Genomic DNA, 26884 nt, shown 5'->3' with positions numbered 1-26884 from the left:
TTAATTTCCTCTCAAAAAGTGTTCTTCCTTCAGCTGGTCTTTCACTTTCCCTTTAGCTGGTCTTACAATTAATGCCATTATCTACTACATTGCTGAAGGTGAAAACCCAGAAAAGCACTGGTTTATCCTTCCTCTCACTGTGCCTTTTAATTTCTCCACATCTATCTTAAGCACAATGACTAAATTGGGGCTTCGAATTCTAAGGAGGGCCTAACATCAATCGAAGAGGCAGGGTAATTTTCAGGTGCTTGAATGCTATGTTTTTAATGAACAGATTCCACTATTATGTGGGATTGTTTTTTCCACAATAGTACAACACTGATGACTCATATTCAGTTTGTTGACAATTGTGACATCCAGATCTGGATATATGCCCAAGCCAGTCTCGAAAAATTTCAGTTTAGGTGAGAAAGACATGAAGGTATCCTAAGTGTTTGACCCTATCTCCTCCTTGTGGAGGTGAGAGTCGCTGTGAAGGTGTAAAGGTGTGTACGTGAAACACCAGTGTTAGTAATCTGCTGAACTGCTGTGTAAAAGGACAATTTTGCTTTAAAGGGCAATTTTAATGTTTCTACCATCTACTCTCCACACAGCTGCCAGCGATCCTTTTAAAACAATCTGGTTACTCCTTTGCTCTCAACCCTTCCATGGTAGTCTATCACATCCCAACAAAAATCCAAAGTCCAACTATGGCTTACCAGATGATACATGATCTGGCTTCTGCCTGTTTCCCAACTTATTTCTCTAATTTGCTCTGCTCCAGCCACACTGGTCTCCTTGCTTCTTCTCCAACATGCCAAGCAAGTCCCTATCTCAGGGCTACTGCAACCGCTGTTTCTCTTCTCCTAGAATAGTTTCCCTCTAGAAGTTCACATACCTGCCTCCCTCATTTAATGATTAGATTTCTGCTTATGTGCTCTTCCATTGAGAGGCCTTCCTTGTCTACTCCATCTAAAAGAGCATCCCCACATCAGTCTTCTCTCTTTATCCTGACTTATTTTTTTCCAGAAAACCTGCCACATTACGGGGCATTATCTATTATTTAGTAACATATTATGTGTATTGCTTATTGTCAATCTTCCCCACTATTATATGAGGCAGAGACTTTGTTTCGTTCACTGCTGAATTCCCAGCACCTAGAACAATGTCTGCTCTTTAAATATTTGTTGAATGAATGAATAGATTTTCAGGATACATCAAATGCAAAACTACTCTGTATTTATTGACACGATGCATAGGAAAATGTCTGGAAGAGCATCTACCAAAATGTTAACTGCTTATTTAATATGGTGGGAGCTGGTTTTCACATTATTTTTGCTCATGCAAATTCTCTGATTTTTTCTTTAGAATGAACTTGTATTACTCATAGACTAAAAAATAACGAGGCCACACAAGCAGAATGTGAAAATGAATTCTAAAAGACTTTGGGCAAATTTATGAAAGACAGAATTTTAAAAAGACGTAACAGCATAATGGTTAAGATAAACCACAGTTTGAATCACCTTCCCCAAGGCTTTCTGGCAGTAATGGTCCCAAGTTATTTATAAGCCCAAGTCTAAATATCTTCACCTAGAAAATGTGGATAATAATAGTGCCTACCTCATAAGCTTGTTTTTGAAGATTAAATGAGACCATGTATATAACCACCTTTGTACAATACCTGGCATGCAATAAATACTCCACAAGTGGTAGCTATGATAATAATTAGTAGTAACAAGAGATGTTGGGACATACCTAGCCCTCAAGATTGACATCAGAGTGGACCACCACATCCTCTCATCATTGCGCCTCAATCTGGGCCTCTGAAGCCCAAACAGGGAATGGTTCTTTCCAAAGAAGGTAATTTCGACGTTCCCGAAGCATCTGAGTAAAACGTCCCCTGTTTACCCTTAAACCATTCAGTCAGTCTGGTTAATCCATGAGCAGCACTGCAAGACCTGGACTGGAGAGGCGGTCACTGCTCGCCGTCCTTGGGCCCAGTCCCTTAGCCTCAAATTTCCTTTGCTGCAACAGGGGTGGGGGTGGGAACGTTAAAAACACAAAAGCAGGACAGTACCAGCCCGCTCCACCTCACCGCCCTCTGGAGGGGATCAAACGGCACCACGCACCGGCAAACCTCTGGGGACCGGCAACGCGCCTCACTGGCAAACTGATAACTGGTCGGGCTCAAGTGTCGGGGAAGCTGCTCAGCCCCATCCTCCCGGGCCCCTGGCGGAGGACAGCGACGAGCACGCGACGAGGGCCTGCACGGGGGCCGAGGGGGCGGCGGCGGGCGCGCGACACGCAGCGGGGTCGCGCCTGCGCCGCTCGGGAGCGAGCACGCAAGCCCTTGGGCGCGCGTGCGCGTGGCTGGCGGCTCCGCGGCGCGGAGGAGGGGGACGCGGCGAGGTGAGGCACGAGGCGCCGCAGGGCGGGTGGCGGCGGGCTGCGAGCCCCTCTAGCGGGACAAGGGGGAGCGGGGAGCGCGAGGTGCGCTGGCGGAGAGGGGCGGGCGCTGGGTCCCGGCGGCTGGGGAGACGTGGCGGGCGGCGCTGGCCACGCGGGCTGTGGGGGAGGGCGGCACGGGACCCCTCGTGACCCCTGGGCCCCGCCCCGCGGCGAGTCCGGCCCATCCCGCCCTCTGGGCGGTGCCGCACGCCCACAGCCGCGGTATTCCTGGCTCCGCTGCGCTGGTGACAGCCGCTGTGTGTCCTGCCCCTGCCCCATGTTCCCCGTTGAATTTCCAGGTAGGCCTTCTAGAGTAGGTAGGTCAGCTCCGTCTCAGAGCTGAGACTGACTGGGGCTCGGGTAAAATGACTTGCCCAAGATCATTCAGCTAATAGGGAACGAAGTGAGGATTAGAACCTCGTCTGCAAAACTCCGAAGCCTGCACCTGGCTTCTGCACCACGCTGAATGCTGCTCTTCCCACTACCTTCCTTCCTCCTCCCAGTAACTTCTCTGAATTTGGCAAATGTTGATTTGGAGCTAGCACCCATTCTTTCAAGCAAGTTAGTGTCACAGATGTCTCGGGGGAAGAAAGGAGAGGAAGAAAGATTCTGCGTATCGCAATATTGTGCTTATGACATGGAGGGTTTACCGGACTGTTTATCCATCCTTTGCTTGACCATTTCTATTAACCTCTGTTGAAACAGCGCTGCTATTCACTACCTGTAAGGCATTGTGCAAGTAACGTTCTTTGAGAGCATCCTATCCTTCTTTGAAAAAGCAGCGTGTCGCAGAAGGTTATGAGGATTCAAAGAGATAATCCACATACAGTGGTACGACAGTTCCTGGCATGTCAGAAAAGTTCAATAAATGTTGGCCATTATTTTGTTACTAAGGGCGTAATACCCCTTGCCAAACTCATTTTACTTCAAAGACTAACTTTTCCTGGAACTAGAGCAGAGGGGGAACCATCCCACCACAGCCCACCCCAGAAAAGAAAAGACAAGTTCGTTGACAGCCATGTTATATGAGTGTTGCATACACTTAATGATGAATTATTCCCCAACCTAAAAATATCAGGTAATGGAAGTCACTCCGGGAGAACTAAAGATGAATTAAACTTTTGTAGAACTAATGTTTGTGTTTATTGAGTTTTCTGTGTACTTGGTACTTTAAGGCTTACAAATTTGTATTGGATATAGTCCCAGCTTTCATTTAGTCTAAAAATGGGGGAAATTCAGAATTTCAGCAATCAGAAGTAATCCTCGGAAAGTAGAATGTGAAAAATGCCAGAAAAGAGATAGATAAGAAGCTGTGGGAGTATAGAAGAGGAGAAATGTTTTCTTGGCTTAGTGTGAAATATGATTTCATTTCTGCTTTCAAAAAGATACTTTGTACATTGTACATACCTATTACATTTTGTTCAAAGAGTGAACAAATGTATGTTGTAACAGATAGGATTCCTTGGTTTCTAGTAACAGAAACTCATTCATATTGAAGTATTATTGGAAAGAGAAACGAGAAAAAAAACTAAGCAGTTGGGCCACCCTTGGAGATGGGGATTCAGCAGCTGGAGCTCATAGACCAAATTCTTTGACTAGTGAATGACTGAGCGCCAACTGCTTTCTGTCCTTATATGTCTTACTGAATATTTCAGATTTCTGTAAGAAGAGGTCTGGTTGCCTTAGCTGCTGTGTTGTGGGGGCGGGGGTTGGAGTATTATGATTGGCAACCCCACCAGAACCATATGAAATGTGGGAGAGTCAGTTTCCCAAAGGAAAGAAGTGATGCTGGGCGGAGAAAACCAATGGCTGTTTATTAGGGATATGTAGCCTTTATAGAGGGCTTACTATGAGTTAGGCACTATAGTACATTATTTATGTGGATTTTGATATTCTCACAACAACTTTAGGAGGTCGATGCTGTTCTATCATACCAATTTTACAGAGGAGGAAACAGTCTTGTAGGGAATGATATGCTTAGCATTACAAAGCTAGGTTGTGGTAGAGTTGAGTGCGTTGTATCATCTCCTCTTTATCTTGTCCATTTGAATTATTTCCTGATCCATGTGCCACTTCTGTTTGTTCATAGGGGGTCGTCAAGCTTTGGTGTATGCGTTGGCCATTTCTGAAATCTTGAAGGAGCGCTGCATTGAGGAGGATCAAAGCAGCAGTCTTTGCCAATTAGGGCATGGACCGTTTGGGTTCCTTTAGCAGTAAGTACTGTGGAAACAAGTCCCAGGTGAATATTAGTAGCAAACTGAAACGGAAGTTGATCAAAGAAGAAAAATAAGCACTTTGAAGTTAAAGCTCTGTGAATCTGATTCTAAAGGATTAAGAGTATCAAATCGAAATAAAATGAACCAATATTTATTGATTGCCCACTGAACACATGACACAAACATATTACTCTAGGTCTTATAAGAAAACTAAGCTCAGATGGACCAGGCATAATATGATTAACCTGCAGTTAGGCTTAAAAAAGCAGTTGGATTTTTCATTAGAACCAATAACATATTTTAGATGCCTTGATAAGAGTCAGTGGTAGAAAAAAGGAAATGCCCCCTCCCCCCTTTTAGATGGAACTTGTGTTCTAAGAGTAAAGCACAGTGTAATAATAATGCAGAGAGTGATGGTGTATGTGTGAAATAAATTCAGGCAGCCACAACTATGGAGAAAAAAATATATTGCTTTTTCTCTGATTCTAAAGATAAGACATTTGGCAGAAATAGAAATCTGTTGTTAGGTGTTAGTAGTACCCCAATGGGAAAAATCCGATAGGCACTTTTGGGTGGTGTTTCTTCTTCAGCAATTTCTTAAAAGGGCTTTAATTTATTCTCTCATCACACTCCCTCCATAAAGTTAGGACAGAATGGAGTCTTCAAACACATCTAGTTCAAATCTCTCATTTTACACATAGAGAAAGAACCTAAATGAATTGTCCCAATGCTGGGAATGTAAACTCATATATTTATTTGTTTATTTATATTTATAAATAGACATATGCACCTTTTTTTTTTTTTTTGAGGAAGATTAGCCCTGAGCTAACATCCACTGCCAATCCTCCTCTTTTTTGCAGAGGAAGCCTGACCTTGCGCTAACATCCATTCCCAACTTCCTCTACTTTATATGTGGAATGCTTGCCACCGCATGACCTGACAAGTGGTGTGTAGGTCCACACCCGGGATCTGAACTGGCAAACCACAGGCCACCGAAGTTTACCATGCGAACTTAACAGCTGCGCCTCCAGGCCGGCCCCCATATTTTTTTTTTCAGTCATTTGCGAGTATATCATGGCCTTTTACCTCTAAGTACTTTAGTCCTTATTTCCTAAGAATAGGAATATTCTATTATATAACCTCAGAAAGTTATCAACTTTAGTAAATTCAACATGGATCAAATACTTTTATCTAACCTACCATCCGTATTCCAGTTTTGTCAGCTGTCTCAATAATGTCTTGGTGGTGGTGTTTTCTTTCTAGTACAGGATACAGTTAGAGGTCAGATCTTAACATTAAGTTGCTCTTTCCCTTTAGTCTCCTTTAAACTGAAACGTCTCCACAGCCTTTGTCTTGAGTGACATTGACACTTTTGAAGAATATAGGCCCTTTCCCCTTCTTTTTCAAGATAGAGGTTTCTCGTTTTGAGTTTGTCTGGTCTCCCTCCACCCCTCATTGGTGATGTTAATTTTGAAAACCCAGTCAAGGTGTCCGTTTGAGTTCTCCACTGGATAATTTCTATTTTTTCCCTTGGATATAATAAGCAACCCATAGGGAGACACTTTCAGGCCATAAAATATCTTACTCCTCATTAAAATTTCTCTCTAGGTTTAGCATCCATTGATGATTTTTGCCTGATCTAGTCTTTACTGTAATGGCTGCAAAATGATGATTTTTCCCCCAAATCCAGCACTCTTCACATTTGCTAGTTAGCATTTAACATTCTACTGTAATCAAGGGACCTCCTGTCTCCCTTATTTGTTAGAAGTATGAACACATGAATTCCTATTTTTTCACTGGTTTATGCTTATTGAACTTAATTATTTCAGTTCTCAGATTGTCAGAGTTTGACCACTGTGAGTCCCTTCAAGCTGGCTCTTACATCTTTGTGACGTATCCCCCATGACATTTTTGAGCATCTCCTTACTTTTTGGCATCTTACAAGTTCCAGGTGCATCCTGTACCTGCTCTGCCCCAGCCCTGGAATCAGCACTTCTCTGAGGAACCCTGGTTCCTTTTGGAGGGAAATGACATTAGAGACCAAGATGTAGTCATTGCTTATTGCTGCTCGTGTGTCGTTGCCTCTTGGCCCTTTTGGCCCACAGAACTAGGAAATATATGTACATATATGCTATATACATACATACCAATATACATACATATTCATATATACATGCATATAGCCATACGTATACTTTTTTTTAGAAATTGTGTCTTCACGGTAGCACCTCCAGTTCATCTTCATAGGCTTTTTGTTTGTTTGTTTTCCCCCATTTCTTGTTTGTATGTCCTTTCCTCAGTGCAAACCAGGCTGCCAACATCACATTTACTTATTTGCTCAGTCATCCAGAATTATTTCAGAATTGCTTTGTACGTATCACTACATAAAACAGACCTGCTTCAATGAGTTCAGGATTTGTTTGCAAGTCTCCCCTGTATCACCCAAGACTGAAGGTAGATTGTTAAATATTCATAAGTTACCTAGATTGGTTCTTTTTTTTTTTTTCTTCTTCGGCGTGGTTATAGTATTCTTTTTTTTTTAGATTTTATTTTTTCCTTTTTCTCCCCAAAGCCCCCCGGTACATAGTTGTATATTCTTCGTTGTGGGTCCTTCTAGTTGTGGTATGTGGGACGCTGCCTCAGCGTGGCTTGATGAGCAGTGCCATGTCCGTGTCCAGGATTCGAACCAACGAAACACTGGGCCGCCTGCAGCGGAGCGCACGAACTTAACCACTCGGCCACGGGGCCAGCCCCGGTTATAGTATTCTTTTGAAATACGATTGGGTTTATCTGTTCCTTCTGCTTCCAATTTTCCCTTCTCACATTTACTGACTTAATTTTTTTATTTTGTAGAACATAAATGTACTTCCAAAAGTCAAAACCATACCAGAAGATTTATTTGGAGAATTGTCACCCCTTCCTGTATCTCTTCCACTCCATTCCATGCTCCCTCCCCCAGCCCTTTGCAGATGTCCAGCTTTATTGTTTTCTAGTTTACGTGTCCTTTATTTCTTTTTGCAAAGATAAGCAAACATATATATATGTTTTTTAAAAATTTTCCTTAATTTCTTACAGGAAAGCCAGCATACTATGTATACTCTTTTGCACTTTGGTCTTTTTCACTTAATAGTATTTCCTGGAAGTGTTATATTAGTTTATAGAGATTTTCTCATTCTTTTTTATAGTTGCATAGTACTCCATTGTGTGGGTACACCATGGTTCGTTCAACTACATTCCAATGCTTGGACATCTAGGTAGTATTTTGCAATTACAAATAATATTCTAATATGTTCCCATCAGCAATATATGAGACTAGCGATTTCCCCACAGCCTTACTAGGAAAGAAAATTCAAGCTTTTGAATTTTTGCCAGTCTGATGCATGAGAAGTTATATCTCAGTGTAAATTTCTCTCATTATGAGTGAAGTTGAATGTTTTTTTCATATGTTTAAGGGCTAATTTTATATCTTTTTTTCTAATTATCTCTTCATGTCTTTTGCAACAATATTTTTGGTCTTTTTTTCTCTCAATTTTTAAAAGTTCTTTGTATATTAGGGACGTTAGCCCTTTGTCTCTGATATGTTTCCAAATATTTTCTTCCAGTTTATTTGCTTTTTTACTTTGCTTATGGTGTTTTTTGCCAAAACAGTATTTTGTTTATTTTGTTTATGCAGTCAATTTATTAGTCCTTTATTGTCTCTGGATTTTCTTTCTTTTTTTTTTTTGAGGAAGATTAGCCCTGAGCTAACTACTGCCAATCCTCTTCTTTTTGCTGAGGAAGACTGGCCCTGTGCTAACATCCATGCCCATCTTCCTCTACTTTATATGTGGGACGCCTGCCGTAGCATGGCGTGCCAAGTAGTACCATGTCCAAACCCGGGATCCAAACTGGTGAACCACCGGCCGCCGAGAAGTGGAACGTGTGCAGTTAACCGCTGCGCCACCAGGCCGGCCCCTGTCTCTGGATTTTGTTTTTTGCGGAAGATTAGCCCTCAGCTAACATCTGCTGCCAGTCCTCCTCTTTTTGCTGACGAAGACTGGCCTTGAGCCAACATTCGTGCCCATCTTCCTCTACTTTATATGTGGGACGCCTACCACAGCATGGCTTGCCAAGCGGTGCCATGTCTGCACCCGGGATCCGAACCAGCGAATCCCAGGTTTCAGAAGCAGAGCCTGAGAACTTAACTGCTGTGCCACCAGGCCGGCCCCCGTCAGCATTGTTTATAATAGTGAAAAATTAGAAACAGTATAAATGCCCACCAGTAGGAAATGTTAGATTAGTTCTCAACCTTATGAGACCTAGTAATTTCTTTTTATTTATTTATCTTTTTTCGGGGGGAAGATTAGCCCTGAGCTAACATCTGCTGCCAATCCTCCTCTTTTTGCTGAGGAAGACTGGCCCTGAGCCACCATCTGTGCCCGTCTTCCTCCACTTTATATGTGGGATGCCTACTATAGCATGGCTTGCCAATTGGTACCGTGTCCATACATGAGATCCGAAATGGTGAACCCCAGACCACCAAAGTGGAACGTGCAAATTTAACTGCTGCACCACTGGCCAGCCCCTTATATTTTTAAAGCCCCTTTTACTATTTGGAAATGAAATACACAGATAATATAATATATCTACACCCATGATTTAAAAAAATAATAATGCCATAACTATAATACAAAGGACAAATAAAAGCGAAGTAATTTATAATGAAGTAATGCAACTTATGATAAACTAATATGTATTTTCATATGTTTAGACGTGATTACAGTAGAAGACATAATGACTTAAGTAGTCAGATGCTTGCACCCATATGTTGAATCACTGTGCATCTTACAACTACAAATGCAGTGATTCATGTGTGTCGCATTGGTGACTCAGAGAAATTCCACAAGCTTGAACGACTCTTGGTAAAGTTCCGAATGAAACAAGGTGCAATCTCCTCTAGAAGTACGTGCCATTGCCTTCTTGGAAAATTCAATATATATTAAAACTATCAAAAAAACATTTTGTCTTATATGTAATATGGAATTAGGTTCTAGGTCATGTAATTATGAGCAGGTTTTTCACCTACTTGAATGTCTGGTGGGACATTTGAAAGTTGTGCAGGATGCAAGTGAGTTCTTTGTTGTATAAGAATGTCTTGAGTGTTGCAGGGTATCTGGCATTCCTGGTCCCTGCCTGCTAAATGCCAGTAGTGCTCCCGAGTCATTGTGGCAACAAAAAAGCATCTCCTCAGATTTCCAAAATGCCTTCCTAGGGGGCAGTTGAAAATCATTAGGTTAGATAATTGATATAATAGAATATTATTCATCCATTAAAAAGAATGAGGAAGATCTATGTATACTGTCAGGAAAGATGTTGACAGTATATGAAGTGAAGTGAAAAAAACAGGCTACAAAACATCATATATACTGTCTTACTTTTGTTAAAACATATATACGTAGATAAACAAAGGCTGGAGATTGAAATGTTAATAGAGGATGACTTATACTTTATACTTTTATTCTCTAAAATTTTTTTTTTTTATTTAAGGGTTGGCACCTGAGCTGACAACTGTTGCCAATCTTCTGGGGTTTTTTTTCCTGCTTTTTCTCCCAAGATACCCCCGGTACATAGTTATATATTTTAGTTGTGGGTCCTTCTAGTTGTGACAGGTGGGACGCCGCCTCAGCATGGCCTGACGAGCAGTGCCATGTCCGCGCCCAGGATCAGAACCAGCGAAACCCTGGGCCGCCACTCGGCCATGGGGCCAGCCCCTAAAATTTTTAGAACTATAAATTGGATTACTTTTACAAAATAATTCTTAAGGGTTTAAAAGCTGTTTTAGTCAGTGGCTGATTTTTTTCCTGAGGAAAGAAAAACAAGCTTTTATCCTTAAATTAAAAAGATAGGAGGAAGAAAATAATTTGGGAAAAATTGGCATCTAGCACTTAATATAAAATAATTTTTGTTCTTCCATGTCAAAATTTAAAATGGGGCAAGTTGGGTAGTTGCTGTTCCATGTATTTATTTTGAAGCTATTGCTAGAAGGATTGTATTTCTTTCCCCTGTCATTTTCCTCCAGGTCTTCATTTAGAAACAAAAAAACAATAATCACCACTTGAAGGAGGGAAAGGTGCCTTGAAAAGTGTTCCTTGGACTTTAAGAAGGAAAATGCTATTACAGAATGTGAGAAATCCTGCCCCAGGCCTAACGGATTAAGTCCCTTCATCTACCTTCGAAGCTTGTGTTTCCTTACACTCCTGCTGTTCATCACAGGAGAACAAGTCTGCTAGGTTGCCCTGGCTCTGGAGAGGCAGAGTTTCGGACAACCAGGAAAACAAATATCTGCATTTTTATGACTTTAGAGAATTTAGATTATACTCCTTGCCTTAATATTTCAGAGACAATGCTGTGATTAGAACTGAAGGAAGGTCTGCTGTGTCCTCTGCTTACCATGGGAGAAGGGAGGGGGCTTTCCTGGATTTAAACCCCAACTTAAATGTAAAGTAGTGTATCCAAAGACATATGTTTAAAAGAGGTTTTTTTCCCCCAACTTTTTATTTTGAAAATTTTCAAACTTATAGAAAAGTTTAAAGAACTGCACAGTGATTACTTGTTGCCCACTACGTAGATTCAGCAATTGTTAACATTTTGTCAGATATGCTTAATCTATAAGTAGATATGTGTTGTGTAGATATGTGACATTTTTTTTCCCCTGGAAAAATAAGTTGCAGGTATTATAAAACTTTAGTTAGAAATTGTGTTTGTAAATTTCTCTGCAAGGCCAATATCCATTTAAATGCCTTTGAAGGGGCTGGCCCTGTGGCCGAGTGGTTAAGTTCGCCCTCTCCGCTGCAGGCGGCCCAGTGTTTCGTTGGTTCGAATCCTGGGTGCGGACATGGCACTGCTCATCAAACCACGCTGAGGCAGCGTCCCACATGCCACAACTAGAAGGACCCACAATGAAGAATATACAACTATGTACTGGGGGGCTTTGGAGAGAAAAAGGAAAAAATAAAATCTTTAAAAAAATAAAAAATAAAAAAATAAATGCCTTTGAAGTAGTAGATACACTATAGGAAGGAACAAAGCTGCCCTGAAATAAAAAGGAACATAATTTTTGTTTTTTATTTGGAATGAGTTCCTCTTATCTCCGTGAACTTAGTCATCTGCAGATTTTCACCTTCTTGCACTTAAGATAATCATAAGGTGTTTTGAAGCTAGTTTATTTTTCTTTTTGTTGCAGATGATCCCTCTGATAAGCCACCTTGCCGAGGCTGCTCCTCCTACCTCATGGAGCCCTATATCAAGTGTGCTGAATGTGGGCCACCTCCTTTTTTCCTCTGCTTACAGGTAACTCATTAAAGAGAGGCTTGCTTCTCCTAGCCTAGTTTTGTGGATAGAGTAAATTCAGAGATGACTATCAGTTGCTCAGAGGGACCATACCTTATTAAATCTGTTGCTTCCCGTCAATCTTCTATTACATGTTTTGCCAGTAAAATGTTGGGGAACAGAGCAGAAGGATGAGATAGACTGTTTAATATTCCACATCTATATATCAGCCTAATGCTTAACACTGTTCTTGCCAGTAGCTTTAAAGTATTGGGACTACTGGAAACAGAATTGGAGGATTATTCCTTTTGATAGCACCTATGACACTGTTTATTGTCTTTTTGAAGAATGATCTTTTGAGCAGGTGACAAACAAGGGAACAAACCATTTTAGTGGATGATGGCGGTAATAATAATACTAATTATAAGTGTCTACTCTGTGCCAGGCACTATTTTGAATACTTTACATGAATTAACCTTTAAATCATCACTACAACCCTGTGAAGTAAGTATGATTAGTATCCCCATTTCATAGAGGAAACTCAGGCAAAGAGAGGTTAAGTAATTTGCTAAAGGTCACACAGCAAATACCATATTTTATGGGATCCCAGACGCTGTTGATTATAAGAAGCATCCCAATTTCAGAAATGTAAAAATGGCTGATAGAAGTTGTAATATACTATTTATTTTAAGATGAATCCTCATTTCAGAATTTTAAAATAGGAAAAAATGGTATCTTACAATTGCTGAAATGTGATAAATATGGAGCCAGGGTTCAAATTTAGGCAGTCTGATTCCAGGGCTTATGCTCTTATCAAAGAAGGAGTTGTCCTAGAAAAAAGTCTTTTTTTAAGGTTGTTTTTTCTCTAGGTGGGCCACTGAAAAGCTGGGATCATGAATATAACCCCATCCTATTGTGGCTCCTCACAAGATTAAGTGAATTCTTAATAACTCATTACAAGTAGAATACCCTGAAATCATCTTCTGTCTTTTAAGAAAGGATTTTAAAAAGTAGCTTTTTGGTTAACTTAATTTTCCTTTGTTTTGCAGTGTTTCACTCGAGGATTTGAGTACAAGAAACATCAAAGTGATCATACTTACGAAATAATGGTAATGATGAAGTTGCGGGGAATTTCCATTCATTTTTCGAGTATTATACTGGGCATTAGTCTTTTTTTCTTCATCTCCAAGTCTCTGTTTCCCTTTTCTCTACTCTTCTGAATTAGGTAATTATTATCCAGTAAGCTTTTTAAGGTTTTATGTATCTAACAAGGCATTTAAATCTAAAAATCATTTTATATACTCAGATTTTTGTTTCAAATTAGAAGGAATTTAAAAGAAGTACTTTTTGAGATTTAATGATGTAAGAGTAAGAGGTATGCTACTGTTTAGGTCCATTGATAAACATAGAGTAAATGTGTTGTTGCTGTGTTTTGGCTAGTGGTATTTTTATGTGGTTCATGTGAGCAGTGGTGAAGTTTATGTCTGGCACTCCATCTCCCTGCCTTGGGGAAACTAGTTACCCCTGAGAGTTAAATTATAAAATGAACATAGAGTGAATGATGTAATACATAAAATCACTTCAAAGAGACAGAGTGGCTTATAGGCCAGAATAAAACTTGGCTGTAATTTGATTGATGTATTTGCCACCTCTAAAGAAGAAACGAGAGGTGGTTGTTGATAGTGTCCTTCCAACTCTAGCCAGAGGAATGGGCGCTTTAATAAATCAAAGTGAATATTTGATCTGCTTGGCAGTTAGAATTACCTTTGTCAGGATAGTTTTCTCAGTTATCAGAGCATAACTCCTAATTTACCAAGTGGTTTTCTTATATTTGGCCTTCCGTGTAGTTTTTCTTACAGGAAAGAATGCTGGCTAGGCATCTGCTTGACAGTAATAATTTCACATTGTGGATTAGTCCATTGACACTTGTGTTAGTTTTCTATTGCTGCCATAAATTACCAAAAATTAAGTGGCTTCAGACAACACAAATTTATCATGTCACAATCCTGTAGGTCAGAAGACCATTAGGCCCCGCTGGTTTGCTCCAGGTCCCACAAGGCTGTAATGAAGGTGTTGGCCATCCTGAGCTTTTATCTGGAGGCCCTAGGGGGATCTGCTTCCGGTCCACTTCCATTATCATTCGGGTTGTTGACAGAATTCACTTCTGCTACTACTGCGTGTAGGACTGGTGCTACTGTTTCCTTATTTGCTGTTGACCAGGGCTTGCTCTCAGCCTCTAGAGGCTCCTGGCCCCCTTTCTCCATATTCAAAGCCAGCAATGGCAGGGAGTCCTTGAGGGGTTATTGATGAAATGCTTGCAGTCTCTCTGACCTCCCTTTCTGCTTCATCTGTCCTTTGCTGAATCTTTCTGACTCTTCTGCCTCTCTTTTTTACTTTTAAAGGTCCATGTGATTACATTGGGCCCACCTGGATAATCCAGGATAATCTCTCTATTTTAACGTCAGTTGATTAGTATCTTAATCCCATCAACAAAGTCCCTTCACAGCAATGTCTAGTTAGTGTTTGATTGAATAATCAGGGGACAGGAATCTTGAGAGAAAAGGGGGACATCTTTAGAATTTCTGCCTACCACAGCACTGTAGTGTATCTACTTCAGTCTCTTAAAAGTTTAGAAAGGGGGCCGGTCCAGTGGTGCAGCGGTTAAGTTTGCACCTTCCGCTTCGGCAGCCTGGGGTTTGCCTGTTCGGATCCTGGGTGCAAACCTACACACTGCTTGTCAAGCCATGCTGTGGTAGGCATCCCACATATAAAAAGTAGAGGAAGATGGGCATGGATGTTAGCTCAGGCCCAGTCTTCCTCAGCAAAAAGAGGAGGATTGGTGGCAGATGTTAGCTCAGGGCTAATCTTCCTCAAAAAAAGAGAAAGTTTAGAAAAGGTGAATCATCATCTCTGAGTCTGACTATTTGTGGAGTCCTGTTTAGGATGAGTTTCTGGGCCTTTAATCCTGAGAGTCAGTTACTGGTCCATAATGAATTAAGCAAAGAAATGCTCCTTAGTAAGAGTTCTTGGCAGCCAACTGGCTAGCCTTCCCCTACCTCTTTCTAAACACCTTCAGTCTTCTAAATAGTTTCTTCACTAATTATAAGACTTGGAATAGACTTTTTTATATTAGCCTGGGTTTTAGAGCAGTTATAGCTTCATAGCAAAATTGAGTAGAAAGGAGAGATTTTCCTTATTTCCTGACCTGACAAATGTATAGCCTCTCCCATTATCAACATCCCCCACCAGAGTGGCACATTTGTCATAGTTGATGAAGCTACACTGACACCTCATTATCACACAAAGTCCATAGTTTACATTTTAGAGTTCACTGTTAGTGTTGTACATTCTATGGGTTTGTATAATTATATAATGTCATGTATCCGCCATTATAGTACAGGAGTTGTTTCATGGCCCTAAAAAGCCTCTGTGCTCTGCCTCTTCATCCCCCTACTCCCACCCCAAGCCCTGGCAACCACTGATCTTTTTTACAGTCTCCGTAGTTTTGCCTTTTGTAGAATGCCATATAGTTGGAATCATGTAGCCTTTTCAGATTGGCTTTTTTCACTTAGTGATATGTATTTAAGTTTCTTCCATATGTTTTCATAGCTTGATAGCTCATTTCTTTTTTGCACTGGATAATGTTCCATGATCTGTGTGTATCACAGTTTGTTTATCCATCCATCTACTGAAAGATGTCTTAGTTGCTTCCAAGTTTTGACAGTTATGAATAAAGTTGCTGTAAACATCCATGTGCAGGTTTTTGTGTGGAAAGGTTTTCAACTCCTTTGGGTTAAGACCAAGGAATGTGATTTCTGGATCACATGGTAAGAGTATGTTTCGTTTTGTAAGAAACTGACAAACTGTCTTCCAAAGTGGCTGTACCATTCATTCTGCATTCCCACCAGTGATGAATGCAAATTCCTGTTGCTCCACATCTTCACCAGCATTTGTTGTTGTCAGTGTTCTAGATTTTGTCTATTAGAATAGATATATAGTGGTATCTTGTTGTTTTAATTGGCATTTCTCTGGTAACTTGATGTGGATCATCCTTTCCTATAAATAAATTTTCCCCCTTTTGTTAGTTGCCAAATGACTGAAGGGTTGGGAGAGTGTGGTCAAAGTGGCTATGGCTTTGAGTTCATTTCACCAGGTTATCAGATCTTCAGAAAAGTGGTTTATTCTTTCCCAAATTCACACAAGAATGCCCAGAACCAGAATACAAATTTATTCATTTGAATTGTGAGAATAATTCCTTCAAGGATAATTCAGTATAAGTTGAGTAGATTGATGGTTATCCACTGTAGGAAAGCTGACCATGAGCTCTCTTTAGCTGTTCTGAGCACCATGCCTTCTGCATAATGGTGAAGGCACTGACTAAGTTTCATTCCAAGTCTACTTAATTCTTCTGATTACATCATTCTTTTCTCATGTACTCAACACCCGTACAAACACATGTCGGAATTCTGTCCTTTACTTTGGGGAGCCTTTACAGGTTACTAATACTCCTTTTTTTCTGCCAGTCTTATCTATTCCCAGACAAGGGAAAGAAGAATCTTTCTTGTGTAGGAATGATGATCAAATTTTGGCTTTTACACATGAAGCCACTAAAAACTTGATTTTTTTTTTTTGCATATGAAAACTTTAAATGGTTTTCAGTACTTTTGTCATCTCACAGTGCTGTATTTTTGGAAGTTACTCATGCTGTGGTGGGTGGTGCATTAATCAAGATTTCTGAGTTCTATGCCTAATTTTGTCTTATAATTCTTAGAACCTTGAACAAGTTAAGGCACCTTTTCTGCCACACCCTTTATACAAGTGATTCTTTTTTTTTTTGAGGGAGATTAGCCCTGAGCTAACATCTGCTGCCAATCCTCCTCTTTTTGCTGAGGAAGACTGGCCCTGAGCTAACATCCATGCCCATCTTCCCCTACTTTATATGTGGGGCGCCTACCACAGCATGGCTTGCCAATTGGTGCCGTGTCCGCACCCGGGATCCGAACCGGCGAACCCTGGGCCACCAAAGCGGAATGTGTGCACTTAACTGCTGTGCCACTGAGCCGACCCCATATACCAGTGATTATTAAACTTTAGTGCATCAGAATCACCTGGGGCTTCTTAAAATTATAAATTCCTAGACCCTGCTGTTAGAGATTCTGATTTAGTAGGGCTGAGATTGGGTTCAGGAATTGAATAACATTGATTCATCCTTAAGAAAAACTGCCTTATGCCCATTTATTTATTTTTTGGTATAGAAAGTCTTTCTCATTTATCTCACAGTAAAGTTGGTGAGGGCTAATTAATATTCCAAAATACAGTTTTTGAAATAACATAGGCTCTTCAACTATGAGTTGTCTTATTTAAGTATAATAATGGTACTTGCTAGATTGAGTGATGATTGTGAATTTAACATAGACTGTGAAATTTCTCTCTTAGATCTCATAGAACCTCATGTGCTAGATGTATTCATAATATGTGCTCAGATAAAAATGTATTGCTTATTAGTATTGTAATCTCACAAATCATCACAGAGATTTTCTGTCATTAACAAAAGATGTAACAATTTCTGAATGCCTGTGTAATCTGAAGACCTTGTGTCACTTTTTTTTTTAATTTATAGAAAATTTTAGACATACACTAAAATAGAAGGAATGGTGCTTCAGTTATCTATTGCTACCTAACAGCTACCTCAAAACTTCTTGGTTTAAAGATATTTTTATTTTTCCTCTTTCTCCCCAAAGCCGCCTGGTACATAGTTGTGTATTTTTAGTTGTGGTTCCTTCTCGTTGTAGCATGTGGGAGGCCACCTCAGCGTGGCTTGATGAGCGGTGCCATGTCCGCGCCCAGGATTCAAACTGGCGAAACCCTAGGCCGCTGAAGCAGAGCGTGCAAACTTAACCACTCAGCCACAGGGCCGGCCCCAACTTCTTGGTTTAAAATAACCATTTTATTATCTCCCACAGTTTTGTGGGTCAGGAATTCAGATTGGGCACAGGGACAGTGGCTTTCGATTTCATGAGATGTGCTGGGGCTGGAAGTCCAAGGGCCTTTTTTCACACTCTTGGCACCTCAGGATGGCTTGAATTGATTGGAGGTTAGCTGGAACATCTTAACTGCCAGAGGCCCTGGTTCTTCTCCAGGTAGCCTTGAGACCTCTCCTTCATGTGGCTTCTCCACATGGTCTTTCCAGCAAAGAGGCTAGATTTCTTGCATGGTGGTTCAGGGCTCCCAAGAGCACAAAAGTGGAAGCTGCCAGGCCTTCTTAACCAAGTCACAGATGTAGCCCATATTGAATGGCAAGGGATTACACAGGATGTGAATTCTAGGAGTTCATTGGAGGCCACCATTGTAACCAGCTACCACACATAGTATAATGAATTGCCATATACCTGTCACTAGCTCTGAAAATTATCAACTCATAGCCTATCTTGTTTCATCTAACCTTCTATCTCTCCAGACTATTTTGAAGCAAATCTCTCAGACGTTATATCATTTCATCTGTAAATATATATATTTTTTAAGATTTTATTTTTCCTTTTTCTCTCAAAGCCCCCCAGTACATAGTTGTGTATTTTCAGTTGGGAGTCCTTCTAGTTGTGGCATGTGGGACGCCGCCTCAGCATGGCTTGATGAGCAGTGCCATGTCTGCGCCCAGGATTCGACCCAGCTAAACCCTGGGCGGCTGAAGCAGAGTGCACGAACTTAATCACTCGGCCATAGGGCTGGCCCCTCATGTGTAAATATTTTATTAGATCTCTCTCTAAAATTAATTCGAATCACTTTTCACATTTCCCTAATCATCTTGATGTGGATTAAGGCTGCCCCAGGTAGAGAAGCCCAAGGTGACCTGGCCTACATGCCAAACTATATGACGCGGTGGATTTTTATGGTATGAATTAGGGCTGCCCCAGGGAGAGAAGCCCAGGGCATCCTCACCTACATGCCGATCTATTTGACCAGATTCGTGTCTAAAGTTATATGACTGCACAATAACTGGACCCCATCTGCACTGAAATCATTTAATGACTTTTTACATCATCTTTTCTTTTCCCAGTAAAAATAAGTCACATACCCATGCCTTATAAAATTAACCCTAACCCTCAACTCAGGGCAGCAGCAGGAGCTCTGACTGCCCATGGGTCCTGTCCCCATGCTATTCCATACTATTCTCTAAATAAAAGAGCACTACTGCCAGACCTTGAGGGTCCAAGAAATCTTTCTTTCGACTCTTCAGCTCGCCGTCCCCGCATCAATCTCATGAAAGCTTTTTTAAAAATCTCTGCTCCCTTCTCACCCTTGAGACAATCACTCTTCTGATTTTTATCAACATAGATCACTTTTGCACATTCTAGAACTGCATATATATGGATTCATACTGTATGTACTCTGGTTTGTTTTTCTCATTCAGCATGTTTTTGAGATTTATTCATGTTTGTTCATAGTAGTTCATTCCTTTTCTTACTGAGTAATATTCCATGGTATGAATATAACGCAGTTTATTTATCCTTTCTCCTGTTGATGGACAGCTGGGCTTTGCCTAGTTTTTGGCTATTATGAATAAAGCTCCTATGAACATTCTCGTATGAGGCTTTCTGGTAGACATATATTTTCATTTTTCTTGGATAAATAGTAGTGGAATTGCTCAGTCATAGAATACATAATTATTTAACTTTTAAGAAACTGTCAGAAAGTTTCCTAATTAGATTGTATCATTTTACACCTCCCCAGCAATGTATGAGAGTTCTGATTGCTTCAGATGCTTGTCAATTTTTGATAGTTTCTTCATTTTAGCTGTTCTAATGGGTATCCTGAGTGTGTAGTGGTATCATAAAACTTTTTTTCTTTAAATTTTATAGTTTGTTCTAATTGGGATACAAATAACATCCAAACATTCCAATGGTTGCCTCTTATGTATTTTCTATTCTGTGAGTTCTCCCTCCCTCTCCCTTCCTCCCTTTCCTCTCTCTTTCTCTCATTTCTTATAGTTTATTTGATTTTTAAAAACCTAGGTAGTTTGTCTTACAGATCTTAGTACAGTCTGGATTTTGCTGATTTACATGTTCCTTGGTCTTCTGTTTCCTATAAATTGGTAGTTACATATAGTGGCTACATCAGATTCATTTATGATCATTGTTTAGGTCTATTCATCAGGGATTGCAAAATAGTTATCTTTTAATTATATCACTCCTTTTAATTTATGAGTTAAAATAATTCTATAAAAAGAAACTTTTCATCATTATTTTTGTGGCCACCCTGTGGTAAAGTTTGTACAGGAAAGGCGGGATAAATACCTGGTTATTTCCCTTTATTTACTAGTTATGAAAATATGAGTTGGTTCCCTGGCATCCTCTAGATGTTTATAGTTTTTGATGTGTTTCAGTCCTTTGCAGTTATTATACTTATTAATACTGAAAATGTTCCATTTTTGGTTTGTGGGGGCCTCTATAAGTTGGCCTCTGAATCCTTTTGACATGACCCTTACAGTCTTTAGAGAGCTTCTTTGCTTTCCAGTATGACAAAATGTTCCAGTCTCGTCTTGTGCATTTCCTGACCCAAACCTGGAAGCAGCTTTTCCTTCAAGGAGTCTTGGTTGCTTTAGTGGGAAATAGTATTTAGAGACTGCATACTGGCTGCTAGAAGTGTTCATTGCTACTGGATTGGTCATTATTTCCAGACCTTTTTATTGAACAGTTTTAGGAAATTATTCTTTTAAGACAAAATACATCCTGAGTTCATACTGAAACTTTCAATTCAAATACAAGGCTACAAGGTTTTTACATAACCTCGTAGATCTTACTTCTATATCTTTTTTTTCCCAAGCCAAAAATCTCGCTGCCCAGTGATGCCAACACACTTACTTACTTGCTTTACCCCATAACACATCCACATAGCATAATCTCAGAATCACTATGCTAACACTACTGAAAACAATTTAAGATCTTTTTTTGGCAGTTCCTTTTACTTTTAAGGTATATTCCGCTAGTGATATATAGTCAAATTACTGTGTTTTAAAGTCACTTGGGATAGCTTCTTTCTGTGTGATTATGCCTTAAAATTAATTTGTGAGTTCATTTGGTACATTTTGCATTTGATTCTTATGATCTTGAAATTTAATAATGAATGTACAGTATTTATGTATTCAAAGTCAAATCTACAAAATAAGAAATATCCAAAGAGGTCTGGCTTCTATCCCTGTCCTTTTTAAACTATTTTTTCCCTCCCTCCCCCATAGGTAACCTTTTTTTTTTAATGTATGGTTTATTCTTCCATTTTAAAAAACGCAAATACACACATTTGTATTCGCCTCTTTCTTAGCTAAATGGGAACATACTATAATGTTTATCTCTACTTTTGTGATATGTTTAAAAATATATATATATTTCTGCATGAGTTACATGGCATTTATGGCTGATAATATTTATTGGAGACTCTTGTAGTTAATGGTAGAAATAGGAATGGGAGTAGGACAATAGGTAGGAGTACGAGTGGGACAACTAATTAGAATGTACTTTAGGTACTTCTCAATACTATGAAAATGATGGTCATTTGACTATAAATTAGTATTACATTTGAGGTTGCTGGGTTCCATTTCTATACCTGTTCTTAGGCAAAATTTTTTCCTCATTAGACCTCAGATTTTCCTGTTCTTGACCCGAGCTGGACTGCTCAAGAAGAAATGGCCCTTTTAGAAGCTGTGATGGACTGTGGCTTTGGAAATTGGTAAGAGCTTGGTGTTAAAGGTTGTCCTGCCGTAGTGGGCTCAGAGAACGTGCTGTTGAAGTGTAAAGGAGGAGCCTTAGAAAGAGGAGTCTGGGGGCCATGTGTGGCTTTTCTGTTGCCCTGTGACTTAGAGACAAGTCCTTTTCCCCTCTGCAGATTATTTTCCTGGGCTGAAATGCCTCGCGGGGCTGTGGGTTGTTTAGTGATTCATGACTGGGCAGTTCTAAAAGGCCACTTTGGATTTATCAACATGGAGAAGGTTGGTTATTCTTTTCTGAAAGGTGGGGAAGTTTAGACTTACTAGTCGTTGCCCCTGTCTGATTTTATGAATTTTTCTTGGCTATAGATGCCCTCGTCATTTAAGTGAGTCAGATGTTAGGGAGCTGGCCATAGCTTACCTGAGATTCCAGTTTGACAGACTTCCTATTTGCATTCCCTGTTTTCAGCTTGTGGATTCCTGCCTTAGTCCAAGCTTGGCAGAATTAAACAGTACTCATTGCTGTTACCCTAGGAGGCAACACCACTTAATACTAATAACAGCACTTTTGCTTTTGCCTTTTGGGAGTACTTTCACACTGATGATTTAATTTTGTGAACTCCACAGCAGAGGCATTATTAAATATATTTTGTTCACAAAGAATCTGAAGGGAGTTAAAATGATCTCTCATGATCACATAGCTTATTAGTGAAGGGCTCTTAACTAGGTCTTCCCTGTCCTGACTTTCTAGTCTATACAGTCTATCCGGATATTAATAACATGTACTGTGCTGCCTCTCTTATGTCCAGGCCCTGAAGGAGACTTGAGTTTAGTTCACATTTTGCTTGTATTCATTCATTCAGCATTTATTAAGCATCAAACTATTGTGTGCTATGGGGAATGCCAAAAAAGATAGAAAAATTGATCACCCGTGAGGAGCTTGCTAGTCGTCTTTGGCTTTTTTGGTTTTTCATTTTTTGCTTTCCGTTCTAATGCTCTAAAATGGGCTAATCCTCCCTGTCCCCCTTCCCTCTTAACAAAGACCACAAAACAGACTATTATTTTTCTATCTACTGTGGGTGAGGTGCTAAGCTTGTTGGTGAGGGTGCTAGAATTATGATATGTATCCTACCTTCAAGAAGCTTATAGTCTAGTAGGGGAATCAAAATATACAGAGAGATGATCGAAGTACAAAGCAGAGCATAGTAATGCTTTAGAAGAAGGACAGATGAAGTACTATGAAAGAGAGAGGTTGAGAAAGGACTTGGAGGGGTTTCACCTCTACCTCTCTACCATATGGGCTAGGAGTCGGGTCTCGAGTACAAGTTCTGGCTTTGTGAGCTATGTGCTTTGCGTTCTTGAGCAAGTTTCTTTTTTTTTTTTTTTTTTAGATTTTATTTTTTCCTTTTTCTCCCCAAAGCCCCCCAGTACATAGTTGTATATTCTTCATTGTGGGTCCTTCTAGTTGTAGCATGTGGGACGCTGCCTCAGCGTGGTTTGATGAGCAGTGCCATGTCCGTGCCCAGGATTCGAACCAACGAAACACTGGGCCGCCTGCAGCGGAGCGCACAGACTTAACCACTCGGCCACGGGGCCAGCCCCATGAGCAAGTTTCTTAGTCTCTTTGGGCCTGATTATTTTATCTGTGAAATCAAGATAGGAAATACACCACATGGTTAATACTAGGATTAACTTAAATTATGTTATGAATGTTTGTAGTTTAGTACTTGGCCTATTGCAGGAACTCCAGTAAAGAAACACTTGTTCATGTGAAGTGTTTTGTAAACTATAAGACACGCAAATATAAAACTATACTTATGTACATTTTGAATGTTCTGAAGTGGCTTACTATTTATAGCAATTCTTTTCCTGGGGAGGGAAATTTACAGATTTGCTAGTGATCCTCCTTGGTGGAAAGGAAAGAGCTTTTTAGATATTGCTTCTATATCTTGGAACAGCAAGATTTGGAACATCAGATTATATCAATGCTAGACTTATATTTGTGTCATTGTTCTTTTGACGTCTCCATGATAATCAGTTTGGAAGTATCAAATTCCAGACATTATGTGGACAGGACGTGACATATGGAAAGAACAAACCATGCTTTGACCATTGTTTATAAATGAAAGCACTACTTCCTTCTCTTTTTTCCTCACACTCCTGTAGGCAGGATGTAGCCAATCAGATGTGCACCAAGACAAAGGAAGAGTGTGAGAAGCACTATATGAAGCATTTCATCAATAACCCTCTGTTTGCATCTACCCTGTTGAATCTGAAACAAGCAGAGGAGGCAAAAACTGCTGACACAGCCATTCCATTTCACTGTAAGTTCCTTCCTGTGTTGGTAAGAGATACTTAGTGCATCCTTGGGCCCTGTTGCTGTAGTAGATAAACAGTAGTTTGGTGATCTGGACAGCTAAAGAGCTTATGGGAGTTAGGAGGAGTTGGCATGGCAGTTATTGAGAGTCAGGGCCATAATGGGGCAAAAAGATAATGTATTTCAGAGGTCAGTTCTATAATGGATATCAGGATGCCTGGATCAAGTGTGTAGTTCCACCTACTCTGAGGCTCTTGAACATATCAGTTAACTTTAAGCTTGCTTCCTTGGGACGAGATGTCCAAAATGAACCAAGCTTTCCATGCTCTTGTGAGTACAAGCCTTTTTATAACCCCTTTGGAGGGTTTCTGACTGTAGATGTTAGTTATTTAAGAGAGTGCAGTATTGGACTTGGTGTTAATCATCCCAGTATTAAGTCCAAGAAGCAATTTGTTATTTTTGTTCACTTGGTTGTGGTAGTAATAGCAAGCCTTTTTTTTACATCTCATGTGGCTGAGGGACTCATGGGTCTTCTAACAAAACATAATGAGAACCATGATGAATTATAAATGACATCGCTCGTGAATGACTCCCAGAGCACAAGTAATGAGATATGAATGTTTTCCTCCCCCACCCCATTCCTCACATTCTCTAGAAACAGTTTCACTAAATCAAAGCCTAATGATACCTCCTATCTGAGTAGCACTTTGGATGTTAGTGCCTTGTTCTCAAATCAGTTAGATCATTTCTTCCTCATAGCCACCCAGTGAGACAGGCAGAGCAAGTGCTTTGTTTTAAACACGAGGAAGCTGAGATTCAGAAAGGTTAAGTAATTTGTTCAAGGTGATGGGACTAGTGGATGTTAGAACTGGAACTCAATTCCAGCTAACTTCCAATTCCAGTGTTTTTTTTGCCTCTCAGTTAGGTGATATTTGTAAGTTGAGGTTGATCCTAAGGGGTCAGGGAGCTGAAACAGACAGGGTTATGTTATCACAGACAGGTACTTATGTTCTGTAATGTTAATGGAAGGATCCTTGGTTTTCTCTCATGTTAGAAAAGCAAAAATCAGAGGAAATTTCTCCATATTTGTTTAGAAGATTCCCAAAGTCTTAGTATCCTTTTAAAGAAATCAATGTGTTTCCATAATACTTTATCTTTTTCACTTTTCCATTTATAAAAATCTTTTGAATTTTATTTATTCTCTCAGACACAGTCTTTCTCCAAACAAAAATATTTCAGAGTATAAATGAGAGCTATTTCTGTGTCAGTTTTTTCATGCTCATATTTTATTAAGTAACTAAGAAAAACCCTAAATTCTTCCAGCTGCAGATGACCCTCCCCGACCTACCTTCGACTCCTTGCTTTCTCGGGACATGGCAGGATACATGCCAGCTCGAGCAGATTTCATTGAGGTAGGAGAAACTTGTTTTTGTTTTGGATATTTCTCTTACTCATAGATTCCGTACCCCTAAAAAGAGATTTTCAAAGCACTATAATTTGGAGGGCCTTATTTAGGCAGCTACATTTTCTTCTATTTGAGTACCTTTTCTCATTTGTAAACATTTTCACGTGGAGAATAGTAAAAGTTCTTCAGACCAAGAACCTATTTCTTAAGTTGCGTTGGTGTTGGTTCCCACTTCGTTAGGAGGTCTGGGCTTTCTGTAGTCTGGTTCACATGCCACACCTTGGGAGTTTCAAGGTTGTACTATATCGGGGGTTGGCAGACTTTTTCTATTAAGGGCCAGGTAGTAAATGTTTTATGTTTTGTAGACCATAAAGTCTCTGTTGCAACTAAACTTTGTCATTACTGTGCAAAAGCAGCATAGGTAATACATAAACAGGTGAGGATGCCTGTGCTTCGATAAAACTTTATTTACAAAAACAGGCAGGAGACTGAATTTAGTCCATAGGCTGTAGTTTGCTGCCCCCCATACTGTAGTCACAGGTATATAAAGAATGATGAATCTGTATAAAAGCTGTGTTCCTCATTCAGCCATGGAGTTAAAAGCCATGCGACTAGTCGCAAGTATCGATTTATCATCTAATCCACAATTACTGTGCTTCTGAAGGTAATTTGAATGTTTAGCAAACTACAAATAATTTTGCTAGCCACGCCCAGGTCAACATTTTGTTCATGGCAGCTGACATTGTAGAGTTACCCCATGGACACGATGCAGACGGTTTTTTTACCTAAATACTTGAAGGCCTAGTCAGAGTTAGATTTTCTTGGGTTGCATTATATGAACAGATAACTTTTAATTTTTAGAACAATAGGTTTTGCTTCATTCCTAGACTCATAACTTACTCCTTTTTTGCTGTCATTACTGCCTGAAAGCCTCTGAGACTTTTCCCATGACTTATTTGTGGCAGTATCCTGGCCTTGTACCCCATTCAGTACTTTTGACAAGTGTTTTTGTATTTTCTGTTTGCTTCTAAAGCATGGCTACTATAAAGGCATTACTCAAAGCTGATGGGTTTGGGGTGGGAATTTTTTTTCCCCTAACAGGAATTTGACAATTATGCAGAATGGGACTTGAGAGACATCGATTTTGTTGAAGATGACTCGGACATTTTACATGGTAACATTTTATTTTAGCAAATGTTTTTATTGAGTGCAAACTGTGTGATGACACTGTGTTGGGTACTAGGAATATAGGATGAATAAAACATGTCCCTTGCCCTTATGGGACTCAAAATCTAGTGGTTAAGTTGCTGAACTTACACTGTTGTTGGGTTTTGACTACAATGAAAAATAACATTTGTGATGATGGTGAGAATGTTGATCACGTAATGGTAGTTGGCAATATCCCATCCCTCGGACTGTGTGATCTTTCTTTTGACCAAGGTAAGCCTACACTGAGGTAATTGGTTAAATGGCCCTCACTACCTCCTTAGAAGAAAGGGAATCAGTGTGAAGAC

At 40.0% G+C, this 26884-nt stretch overlaps 2 protein-coding genes across 9 annotated transcripts in view; one reads left to right on the top strand and one right to left on the bottom strand.

The window, feature by feature from the left end:
• ACACA (acetyl-CoA carboxylase alpha) overlaps positions 1 to 2247 on the bottom strand; it is a 267372-nt gene extending 265125 nt beyond the window's left edge. For 4 of the 5 annotated variants that reach the window (XM_044745744.2, XM_070482836.1, XM_070482837.1 and 1 more), the window contains exons 1-2: positions 2109 to 2247; positions 1735 to 2004 (exon numbers count right to left, since the gene is read on the bottom strand). Coding sequence is in view for 3 of the 5 variants with exons in the window: in XM_070482836.1 (XP_070338937.1) it covers positions 1735 to 1772 (38 nt within the window). In the remaining 2 variants the exon portion in view is untranslated. Of the gene's footprint in view, positions 1 to 1734; positions 2005 to 2108 lie in introns of those variants that run through there. The other variant, XM_044745746.2, reaches the window with a different exon arrangement.
• An 18-nt stretch (positions 2248 to 2265) lies between these two features.
• Positions 2266 to 26884, top strand: part of TADA2A (transcriptional adaptor 2A) — a 49814-nt gene continuing 25195 nt past the window's right edge. Inside the window, exons 1-8 of one of the 4 annotated variants that reach the window (XM_014862264.3) lie at positions 2266 to 2388; positions 4517 to 4640; positions 11866 to 11972; positions 13001 to 13060; positions 21580 to 21671; positions 23815 to 23972; positions 25289 to 25377; positions 26472 to 26544. In XM_014862264.3, coding sequence (XP_014717750.1) covers positions 4616 to 4640; positions 11866 to 11972; positions 13001 to 13060; positions 21580 to 21671; positions 23815 to 23972; positions 25289 to 25377; positions 26472 to 26544 — 604 coding nt within the window. In that variant the 5' untranslated portion in view covers positions 2266 to 2388; positions 4517 to 4615. Of the gene's footprint in view, positions 2389 to 2600; positions 2727 to 4516; positions 4667 to 11865; positions 11973 to 13000; positions 13177 to 21579; positions 21672 to 23814; positions 23973 to 25288; positions 25378 to 26471; positions 26545 to 26884 lie in introns of those variants that run through there. The other 3 variants (XM_070482840.1, XM_014862265.3, XM_044745750.2) reach the window with 3 other exon arrangements.

Source organism: Equus asinus, chromosome 13 (assembly GCF_041296235.1).
Source record: "Equus asinus isolate D_3611 breed Donkey chromosome 13, EquAss-T2T_v2, whole genome shotgun sequence".
Taxonomy (NCBI): Eukaryota; Metazoa; Chordata; class Mammalia; order Perissodactyla; family Equidae; genus Equus; species Equus asinus.
Note: the sequence above shows the minus strand (reverse complement) of the source record. Positions and strands in the feature narration are given on the sequence as shown.